We start from the raw sequence: 11818 nt of genomic DNA, 5'->3' as shown, positions 1-11818 counted from the left end.
AGCTTACTTTTTAGTTTGAGCCGCAGCAGTTTTGTACATGGGCTTTCAGTCTCCAACATCAAAGTCAGCATAATAGGAACTTTGGATAGCTTTTTCAAATTTGTATCTTAATGTCCTTATGAAAGAGACCTCAAGTGCCTGTGTCTTTTGGGTTGATGCAAATTGTTCCCCTTGTTGTGTGTGAACATTACCAGGTTTGAAGACATTACTCTGTCTATTCTTTGCTTCCTTACCCTTCCTCATAGTTTTATTCTAAAAGTTAGCACTCTTTTATTTAAGTCTTCGGTATAATAAAGCTTGTGAAACTTGTCTTTTGGCTTTTATACCTTTATATTAAGATTTGGGGGTGATAAATCACATGTGATGATAGGTTAAATAAGTCTGGAATGTCAGCATCTCTCGATGCTTCATGGGTGTGTGTAAATGTTTTAGTCACAAAAGGGCAATGGTCTCTTATCATTTTGACCTGTCATGTGGCACACTTTTTTGTTTTGTTTGATTGATATGAACAGGGATGCACTGCATCTTATTTCTGTAAGAGTGAGCAAGAAAAGAAATGCAATTTTGAAATTTAAAACATTTAAAACTTGTCTTATAGCCAGTGAGAGATGAAAATACAATGCATCATGTAATTTGATACCCTGTGATGTCATACTTGCTGATGTCAGCATACTTCTGTTTCTTTTATGTAGCATGTATGCCATATAATGATAACATGAAGACACAAAGGCAGAAAACAGTTATTTTAATAACAATAATAAGCCACTAATAAGTACAATACAACACGGCAACATGTAATGCGGATGCAATTTAACTATAGATATTGGTATCACATATAATGCTATTGCACTATTATCCATGCACAAGCATGGCCAATTCTTTCTCACAATTATGCTCCAATATCAATGAGTAAACTACAACTTTTTCTAAGAAATTTAAATCTGGTTATATGACACACGGTACTAATTATACGGAAGAAATGTGAACCAGTCTAGAAATGGGTGAACAAATAATAGAGTACCTACGGTTTTGGTGGTCCATAATTGGTTAAAATGAAAATCAAAATTTTAATAAAAATATCTTTTGAGAGCTTATCCTATATGTAATTTAAAAAAAAAATTGATAAATTTCTATTGATGCAATTTTAGTATTTTTACAGGCTTGACTTAGGAGGAATCAAAAATGAAAGTAGCACCTGATTCATTTGGTGCCGAATCAATAACATGTATTGCATGCACATGTAGATAAACAAAATGCCGCGGCTCATATGGTGTTCTCCACACATAAGCATGCACCGAGGTTAGTTGTGCATGGTTAATGATAGGTGTCATCATCAGCACCCAGAAATTTTAAGTTCTTGAATTTGAATATGATAGTGTTTGAATATGTTTACCATTGTAGTTGAATTAGTACCGTGAGTCCTGAAAGGGCATCCAGGTAGATCTGCACTTCATTAGAGGAAGATGTATCAAAATAAAGAGATAATGTCAGTCATTGTTTTATTATCTCCAGTGAGATTTATAGTATTTTGTACATTTGGTGTCTCCCCATTGATAGTCAACCCAGTTATCAGAGATATAATAATTGCTGTCGCTATCCTATGTTCAGGTAAAAACATCAAACATAAGTGTATCCTCATCGTGATTCCAGTTAGTAAATCCATCGTTAATCATACACATGTTAGCTTGTATGAAATATATCGATATACCAATTATTCATCAGATGCAGGAATGAATATATGCCTAAATGTGTGTCAGATGTATATACGCCTAAATGTGTGTCAAATGAATATATGCCTAAATGTGTGTCAAATGTATATAAGCCTAAATGTGTGTCAAATGTATATATGCCTAAATGTGTCAAATGTATATAGGCCTAAATGTGTGTCTAAATGAATATATGTCTAAATGTGTGTCAAATATATATATATATATGCCTAAATGTGTGTCTAAATGAATATATGCCTAAATGTGTGTCAAATGAATATACGCCTAAATGTGTTGCAAATGTATATATGCCTAAATGTATGTCAGATGTATATACGCCTAAATGTGTGTCAAATGAATATATGCCTAAATGTGTGTCAAATGAATATATGCCTAAATGTGTGTCAAATGTATATATGCCTAAATGTATGTCAGATGTATATATGCCTAAATGTGTGTCTAAATGAATATATGTCTAAATGTGTGTCAAATGAATATATGCCTAAATGTGTGTCAAATGTATATATGCCTAAATGTGTGTCTAAATGAATATATGTCTAAATGTGTGTCAAATGAATATATGCCTAAATGTGTGTCAAATGTATATATGCCTAAATGTGTGTCTAAATGTATATGTGTCTAAATAAGTGTAACCTTTCAAATCATAGGCAGCCACGTACTGGCACCACCAGACATCTTCATCAATAAATAATGTTTTATGTTTGTATGCACAGTTCCCAGCTTTCACATTGCATTATTCCTCAGGGATTAAATACACAAAATGTGGTACACTTGTATTTGCACAGATACAAGCCAGGCAACAATAATAGGCACAAACTATTTTTAAAGATGGAAACCATTCACATGAAAATATTGTAAGTCTCAAAAATGAAGGTGTACAATAAGCTAATAAAAGTACTCAGCAAATAAATTTGTATATGTGCAAATACTCAGCGAATGAATTTTTATATGTGCAAGTACTCAGCAAATTAATTTGTATATATGCAACTACTCAGCGAATTAATTTGTATATGAGCAAGTACACGGCAAATGGTTTGTATACGTGCAAGTACTTAGCGAATGCATTTGTATATGTACAAGTACTCAGCAAATGAATTTGTATACGTGCAAGTACTCAGCAAATGAAGTGGTATATGTGCAAGTACTCGGCAAATGAATTTGTAATGTGCAAGTACTCAGCCAATGAATTTGTATATGTGCAAGTACTCATCACATGAATTTGTATATGTGCATGTACTCAGCGAATGAATTTGTCTATGTGCAAGTAAAAATTTCAAAGTATATTAAAGATCTTGATAAGCAAGAAATTCTACAAACAAACTGGTTTCTATGAATCAAGAATTTCGCTTTGTAAAAATCTACTAATTTCTTTGTTACTGAGAAAGCTAGTTTCGATGTTTGTTTCTATTTAATTACGCGAGCCAAATATCGTGCGAGTTTGAGTAAAAAGACCAAGAGCTTCTTTTGAGTCAAACTAAATGGCAACAAGAATAGTTTTTCAGAAACGTAATGCACACATTCCCGTCTCTGCCACCACACCTGACTAGAAATTGAATGGTCGCTCTCCTAGGAGGGAACGAGAGATTAAAAAACAATGAGCCTTCTCGTTCCATCACAGGAACGGACTCCACATTTGATTGTGTGGTGTTTGCCTTTCCATGTCTCAAAAAGAGTAAACCAATAGCCATATTGTTTGAACATCAAAAAGAGTGAACCAATAGCCATGTTGTTTAAACATCAAAATGAGTAAACCAATAACCATGTTGTTTAAACATCAAAAAGAGTAAACCAATAGCCATGTTGTTTAAACATCAACAAGAGTAAACCAATAGCCATGTTGTTTAAACATCGAAAAGAGTGAACCAATAGCCATGTTGTTTAAACATCAAAAAGAGTGAACCAATAGCCATGTTGTTTAAACATCAAAAAGAGTAAACCAATAGCCATGTTGTTTAAACATCGAAAAGAGTAAACTAATAGCCATGTCGTTTAAACATCAAAAAGAGTGAACCAATAGCCATGTTGTTTAAACATTTAAGACCAAGCTAAAGACATTTACAATATCAGCGTCTCGTTAAAAATTAGTACTTATCACTTCAAAATAATCACGAAGGTGTAAATATACAATAGACATAATTATCACATGATTTGGGTGAGGGATACAAAATTTTAAATAAAAGATAAATACATTTATATATTTGAACTCTATTTCTAGGTTACAAGAAAAAGTACCAGTAGTTAGGTTAATTTTAAATAAAATTGAATGAGGATACACAACATAAATACTTTAAATTCTGCATTATGTGTATCAGCTTCATTTTCCACATTCGTCAAGTAATAATATAAAGATAGGTACCGCTGAACATTGACCAATATTTGTAAATAAATGGTATCAATTGGACAATGTTTTTTTCAAGCCGTGATGGAACTCTATAATTGCAATACGAATATAATTAGAAAAGGAAGTATATAATATAAGAGCAAGATGTAAATAAATGAATAAATACATTTTGAAATTGTCACAACATGTGAGTTAAGCATTCTTACTCAGTCTATTAGTGACTGTGAATGTTTCGCGCGGATCCTGATTGTCTAAATCGCCTATGGAATTCAAAAATTTAAACGAGAAAAAGGAAAGAAAACAATATCTTTAATATGCTTCGCTATCTTAGAAAGAAATTATCGTGTTAACGATTATTCAGTTTTATGTAATTTTTTACAAGTCATACGAGACGCAGATATGAGACTTGTGATCGAATTGCTGCAAAACTTCATTATTTGACGTAATGGTCCTATTAATCAAGAAATAATAATAATAATAATAATAATAATAATGAGGACTTTGTTTAGAAGCTCTAAGCGCTTTACAACATTAGAAAACACTTATAAGATAAAAAAACAACATTTAATGATATGATTACAAACACAAATACAATGAAATTAGAAAACATAGAAGAAAAAAACATGCTGAGAATATTTAAGGTAGGGAAAATTATTAAGTCTTTAAGTTTGTTCTTGCAGTCGAAATAAGTGAGTTTTGAAAGCACTCTTAAATGTGATCACTGTGTATTTGTGTCTAAGTTCAGTGGGCAATTCATTCAAAGTTGCTGGGCCCTGGTATGCAAAAGAACGCTGTCTATATGACTTTGTTTTCATAGTGGGAATAATGAGTACACGGTTGTCAGAATAGGACCGTAGGTATCTGGCTGGTTTGTACACATGGGTGTGGTCGGATAGGTATGTATGACTAGAGTCTGTCAGTGAAACGTAGCACAGAGAACAAATTATGTGTTTGATTCTGGATCGAATGGATAGCCAGTGTAGGGTACAGAGCAGCGGGGAGGCGTACTCTGATCGTGGTACTCTAAGTATGAACCGAGCAGCTGTATTTTGAATTTTTTGAAGTTTCTGAAGTAGATATTGAGATGAACCAGACATAATTGAGTTACAATAGCTCAGTCTTGAAAGTATCAGTGAGCACACACGTGTTTCAGTGGCATCAACTGAAAGATATTTGCGAATGGAATATGCAGCCTTGCATATGTTCATAACATGTTGGTGTAATGTGAGAATGCTGTCCAGAGTAACACCTAGGTTTCGTACTGAATGTGTGAACTTAATCTTGGTGTTGCTGATATTTATTGTTTAGGTAAAGGATGTGAATGAGAAAGTCTTTGTGTTGTAATCAGAATGGCCTCAGTTTTGTCATCATTCATCTGCAGCTTGTTACATGTCATCGATGATTTCACATCAGAAATGCACCTCTCTACACCTTTGATGGTAGCATCAACATCAGTCGGGTGGCTAGATTTGTATACTTGTGTGTCATCAGCGTACAATCGGTGAGACACTGGATGATGATCTACGATACTTGAGAGCGGCTGAGTATACTGAATGAATAGAACAGGTCCAAGAACAGACCAATGTGGAACAGCAAAACATAGATCAACTGGGCTGGAGTGTATTCCATTTGCAGATGTATTATCCCCTTTTTTAAAATTATTTCGGGGAAAGATCTTTAATTTATGAGTATGCGATATAAATAATCACCCACTAAGCAACATTAGCAAAGGAAGAATACAAGACAGCTCTAAGATATAAATAAATTCGTAACATTGGGAATCGGTGCACCGTCTTCTCAGTCATTAATATAACCATGCTTTCATAAACTCTCAGCAACAATGATGAGGTTGCTATATATATATATATATATATATATATATATATATATATATATATATATATAGTCATTAAATTTGTGTTTTTCCTTTGTCTCTTGGTTTTCGAAAAACAATTCGTCATGCTAGTGTGTTCGTATCAAAATTTGCGCAATCCTTGAGACATGAACGGGGTCCACTTCTGTGTCGAAAGGCGAATTTTAAGTAACCACGTATAAATAGAGTTAAAGTTGTAACAAACGCTGTTTTAAATCTATATTTATAATAGAGCATGGGTTCTCGGATTGCAGCATTATTCAATCCTTGCACGTGCCATTACGTACGGACCGGCTCTACTTTCTGAAGGCGTGGAATTGAAAAGTATCAAATCTGAATGGTAATCTCATTTTTCCATAAAACAATTCTGGTTCATTCTATCATGTGGCGCAAAGTAGTTGAATGGTGCATATTTCCCTCTATATAGAGGTCTACGACAAGCAAAAAACACGCGGTATGAAAGTCTTGTTGACTGTTATAAATCCGGCCGAATCTCATTCTTTTTGATTTAACAATGTTCCTGAACGTATTCCGTGAAGAACAAATAAACATTTTTAAGCACCATTTTATGACAGTCCGTGACTCAGTTTCCTTGAAATATATTCAAGCTTCCAGGTTACCTCCCTTTGATAAACGTTATTTCCCTTGTATTTGTTACATCAAATGAGTATAAACCTTTTAGCAAGTTTACTTCTAATCTGAATTCATGCATGATGTTTATGTATTCATTAAAATCTCTTTAAGTTACGTTCTTCTTTCGATTTGATCCAGTCGAAGAAAATGCGATCAATAAACATAGCAGAGGACATAATAGACTTATGGTCTTAGCAAATATTTTTCTCTCCCATTTATCTTTTCAAACGGTTGGATAATCATCCCTCAAGCACAGACAGCCGCATACGCGATAAATAATGTACAAGTTGCAACCTAAATTTAGAGATATGGCGAGGAATTGACATTAGTGGAATGGTGAGTAAAGGAAATTAGTGATATGGTGAGTAAAGGAAACTCGATAAGCGGTGAATAATTTGACCTGGAGGATAGATGACAAATATTGAAACAAAATGAATAGTGAACAACTTGAAACTAGAGGAATGGTGAGAAAATTGAACCAAGAAGAATTATGAGTAATTTTCGCGATGATGTAGATGATGTAGATGAATCTATAATATTAATAAAATACAAACAACAACCAAAAAGTAAAACACCTTTCTGAAGATAGTGTGAGTAAAATAATTGATCAGCATGCATACCTGATGACGTCAAACATATGTTCTACAATTCACGACAATATACTAAAAGCTACACGATCAGCTGCTTTCACAAAATTCATTCGATCGAGGTGTTAATCGAAAGGGCGATACCTCTCATAAAGCGAAATACATCAACTACATTTCTCAATATGTACATCTGGAGAAGGTGACCATATCAAGCGCACGGTTTCAGAGCGTTCACTAAAATGCTATAAAGCAAAAAGGATTGACAAGATCCTGTCCTAACCCGCATTTAGCCGCAAAAGGCAATAAATGTGAAACATCTAAGAAAAGTGATTTTAATTAACATATACAAAGTATCAAGACAACCAGTTGAACTCTGTCTATTTGTGTTCACAAGTTTGATATCTGTATCAAGTACCAAGTGAAAAATAATCTAACAAAATGGGGACACAACGATTAGTCAATAGGAACACTTGTAGATGATAATAATAGCATTTCCTAAGTTTCATGGCGATCCATTTAAATTTGAGACTGGTTGTGTTCACATTAATACATAATAATGTACATCTAACTGCTAGACAGCAAGGACAAACCTCATAATAGTAGGAAACAATGATTTGACAATAAACACATCTTCAGGTGATGCCTATATTATTAAACAATTTTCATGACAGCAAATGCAGCTGGAAGACTGTACATGCTAACGAGATTGTGTCTTACAGCAGTAAAAGACAGGCACAAAAATAACTTAACAAATACTACAAGAGTAAAGAGATTCGCCCATATGCACATTGTCTGCTTATGTCAATAACATGTAAAACTTTACATCGTAGTTAGTCAAAAACTTTGGGAGTAGCTGTGCTAATAAAATTGTGTGATGAATGCAAGGACGGAGTGAAAGATGGAGAGTCATGATAATTATTTTACAATAAAGTCGGCCATAAAACAATATCATGCTGTCCTTATTTGAAATAATTTTTCCTTGTTAAGTTCAATTATAACCATATATAATCCAGGTAGTCAGCTTTTCAATCTATACAATTTTTTTATATTTTAATATTCACGTTTATTATGGTCGAAATTGTACTGCTTACCTTAAAAGATATTAAAAAGAACATATATCATTATTTTATCTATGGGATATTTTGTGCATTTGTTGTAATTTTGAGACTGAATCATTGCATATTTTCTGAAACATGGCACAATGTTCACAATGACAAGCCCATGAAGTTTCCGTCGTTACGACGAACAGAGGTATATATGTCTACCGTTTGATAAAAACGTTTTTAAATTATAAAGATTTTGTCCTCTGCGGTACGTTACTGTAAACAGAATATGTTCCCAGTTGAAAGAAATACACGACTGCAATATGACAAGTTGATAACTATGACAAGTTGATAACTATGACAAGTTGATAAATAAAACTATCCTGTATTGTAAGCTGCTTTGTTAATTGCGCTAGTTTGTAGAAAAAGATATGTACATTGTATTTCGCAAAATGGACGTCTGTGTCGAGGCTTCTTAAATAATTTGCTATTGTCCGACATGAGGATGATGGTATATGTCAAGATGCCTCTTCACATCTAGATGCTCAACCATCTTTGCCATGGTACTTTTAGTACTTCTCATACTGCGCGGTAGTGTCTGCGTACCACTGGGTTGACCCTTAAGAGAAGGTTGGGGTGACTTATCGTTTACACTGTACTTGTCATACACAAATTTGGCCAGTTTTTCAAAAATGGTTACTTCGGATTCGCTATCTTTTACAACATCTTCGACGACATCTGTGCTCATCAGATGCCTCGTCATGATCTTAAACGTATTTCTAAACCTGTCGTATGCATGAACTTCAACTTCCCTGGTTACCATTTTGGCATACCGGTGGGTAAACCTGTTCGGTAAAAGCCCCTCAAAGAAAAGGATGACCGCTAGTTGTTGTAGATGGAGGTGCATGTCAGGAGTAAAGTTTCGAAGAAGGTCTGTACACGTGGAGGAAAGAATGGCGATTAGTGCATTAAGCATGAGAATGGTAGTCATAATTATGAAAGCTACAAACACTATTGATAGCCACACAGGCTGACTGGAATCGGAAATTGGGATATCAGCAACGCCTAGAAAACTTTTAAAGGTTAGCATAAGCATTCCCTCCCAGCTGCTATAACTATCAGGAGTCTGACTTTTAGGGTTATGAAGGAGCATAAACATTGCTGTCGTAAAGGCCACAATTTGGAGAACTATGATAGGTACAAAGCTAACCATATCTTTTAACAATATTCTTTGAATCAAGGAGGTGAAAAAGCAGAAATAGCTGTTGGCTCGCATAAAGAAAAGCAACAGATACCAACCAATAACCACTGCAATAATCAAAGACATGTTGATGCAATCATTACACCATGTTACGCCAAAGTCGATTATAATTAACAGTGCAAATAGAAAGAAAACAGCGTTAAAGATTGCATTTGCATATGGGTTAAAAAATGGTTTGAGAGTACATTCAAGCTGTCTCCTGCAGATCTGCACAATCCTAAAGCACCCTACCCATATGTACAGAGGCGAAATTATTATCATGATGATGGCATAGATAGCCGGGAACCATGAACCTATGCCTTGATTGATGGTTACCGTTCCCTGACTCTTCACCCTCACCACAGCTGCAGCAGTTAGGAAAGATATTAATAAAAAGTGGATCACCCAACCAGTGTAGAGGAAGTAACGATAGTGTCCCCATTTCCTGATGATCATCCACTGTATTGGTCGTATCTGCATGAATCTCAGTGATGTTTGATATGAATGATGAAAAATCAAATCAAAAACCGATGGGGCACTAATGTTCTTTTCTGTAGGTGGTGCTTTTATGGCGCTGTCTTTCAAATGCTCATTAATTTCTTTGACATCTTTTTGCCTCTCGTATTCTTTCAGCTGATGATCTATATCCGTCATGTCATAAAGCTTCACGTCAAAAAGCCCTGACGAGTCATCCGTGGTGCAATATCCCTGTAGAAAAAGAAGATAAATGTTTTCTAGAGCAAAGTTGGCAGAAATGTTGGGATGAGAAAAGCATCAGTGGATCTCTCAAATCACTCATTATAGCACGTGCGAGCGGATATATATGTATGTGTGTGTGTGACATTTAAAACAATTATTTTCACATATTAGTTTGCATATTTCTTTCAGTTTGTCAGTTTGTCAAATTTATATTGCGTCACAAAAAGTTCACCGATTTATTTTAAACATATAAGGTTCAACAATCTCCATCTATTCTGATGACTGAATTACTATTCTTAAGTGGTAGTAGTGAATATACAAAGGTAAGCAATTATTGTAGTGGTATTTTGGGTTATTTTGTTGAATGAATGCATAAGTACATAAGTAGCATGTGCAGAGAAAAATATAATACTTGACTCTGTAGACTTTACATATAGGAAACAATATATTACAAAAGGCTGTATGTTATGACTATATATATATATATATATATATATATATATATATATATATATATATATATATATATATATATATATATATATATATTTAATGTGTTATTCAGCAGTTTCTTGTTTTTGTCTAATTCAAGCAACTTAGATGAGAAAATTACTCAGACTATTTTTGATTTTTATTTTTACCTCTTCGATTATATACTTGAAAAGTTCAACCTGTCCATATTTTGCAGCAAGTATAAGCGGTGTTTCTTTATTTTCGTTCACCATCAATAGCAACCTTTTGCAGCAGTCTTTCTTCTCGTCGTTGATGAATTTCATCATTTCTATTGCATTGTCTTCGTGATCAGGAAACATGCGAACGTAATTCAGAAGAGAATGACAAAGATTGTCACCAACACTGTTTTGTTGGTAAACGTCAGTTTCCTTCTGTTCAAGTAATACTTTCACTATATCTTTGTTGTCAGTCAATACGGCAATCGACAGAGGTAATTGACCCATCATAATATTGTTCTTGAAATACAAACCCGTGGCGTTTTGCGAAAGTAGTTCTTTGACACCGCCTGCATCTGACATGTCACTACTTGCAGCCTTGAGCAACATTTCCACAAGCACTTTGTTTTCCTTAGCGATGGCCATGTGAAGTGGTGTTTGGCCAGTAAATTTACGAGAATTATCCCTGTGACAATGTAATAACTCGGGATATGTTGTTATTATATAGTGAAGAGTGCGCTCCTGAACAGACCCCTGAGCCCAATCCTGAGCAAGCTCATGGCCACGTTCCCAAGCACACCCGTTATTGTCATTCTGCTGCACTTTGGTTAATTTAAACGTGGTAATCGCTTTATGCAAAACTGTCACATACTCATCGTTCATGTTTCCTTCTTTAAAAGACTGACACTTTGCAAGTGTATCCAGTTTCCTTTTAAACTTTGATTCAGCTTTCTGTGTTACATCTACTTCTTCTGAAATTCCCAATCTTTTAATGTATTCGAAAATGGTTTCATATAGTTTAGCTTCTCTGTCTTGATTCAATGGAAATGCGTGAGACATCGTGCTGAAATGGTATGTTTTCTTCTACTGTGGCACTTTCATAAATGTCTTCCTGCAAAATAGCATGTTATTGATATACAAGAACAAAAGCAATGTATGGTAAATATCAGGTGGCTGAACAGTGTTCCAATAACTTTGGTTAATTGTGAAGTCATAATCGTGTAACT

General features: G+C 34.4%; 1 protein-coding gene across 1 annotated transcript; it reads right to left on the bottom strand.

Moving 5' to 3' along the window:
• Positions 1-728: 728 nt before the first annotated feature.
• Positions 729-11695, bottom strand: LOC149792040 (transient receptor potential cation channel subfamily V member 3-like). Its single transcript, XM_089970534.1, has 2 exons — positions 10785-11695; positions 729-10152 (listed from the first exon to the last, which is right to left on the bottom strand). The coding sequence occupies exons 1-2, from the start codon at positions 11649-11651 to the stop codon at positions 8692-8694; spliced, it is 2328 nt and encodes a 775-aa protein (XP_089826660.1). The 5' UTR covers positions 11652-11695; the 3' UTR covers positions 729-8691.
• Positions 11696-11818: the final 123 nt, after the last annotated feature.

This window comes from Sinohyriopsis cumingii, chromosome 9 (assembly GCF_028554795.1).
Source record: "Sinohyriopsis cumingii isolate HCF-2022 chromosome 9, ASM2855479v2, whole genome shotgun sequence".
NCBI lineage: Eukaryota > Metazoa > Mollusca > Bivalvia > Unionida > Unionidae > Sinohyriopsis > Sinohyriopsis cumingii.
Note: the sequence above shows the minus strand (reverse complement) of the source record. Positions and strands in the feature narration are given on the sequence as shown.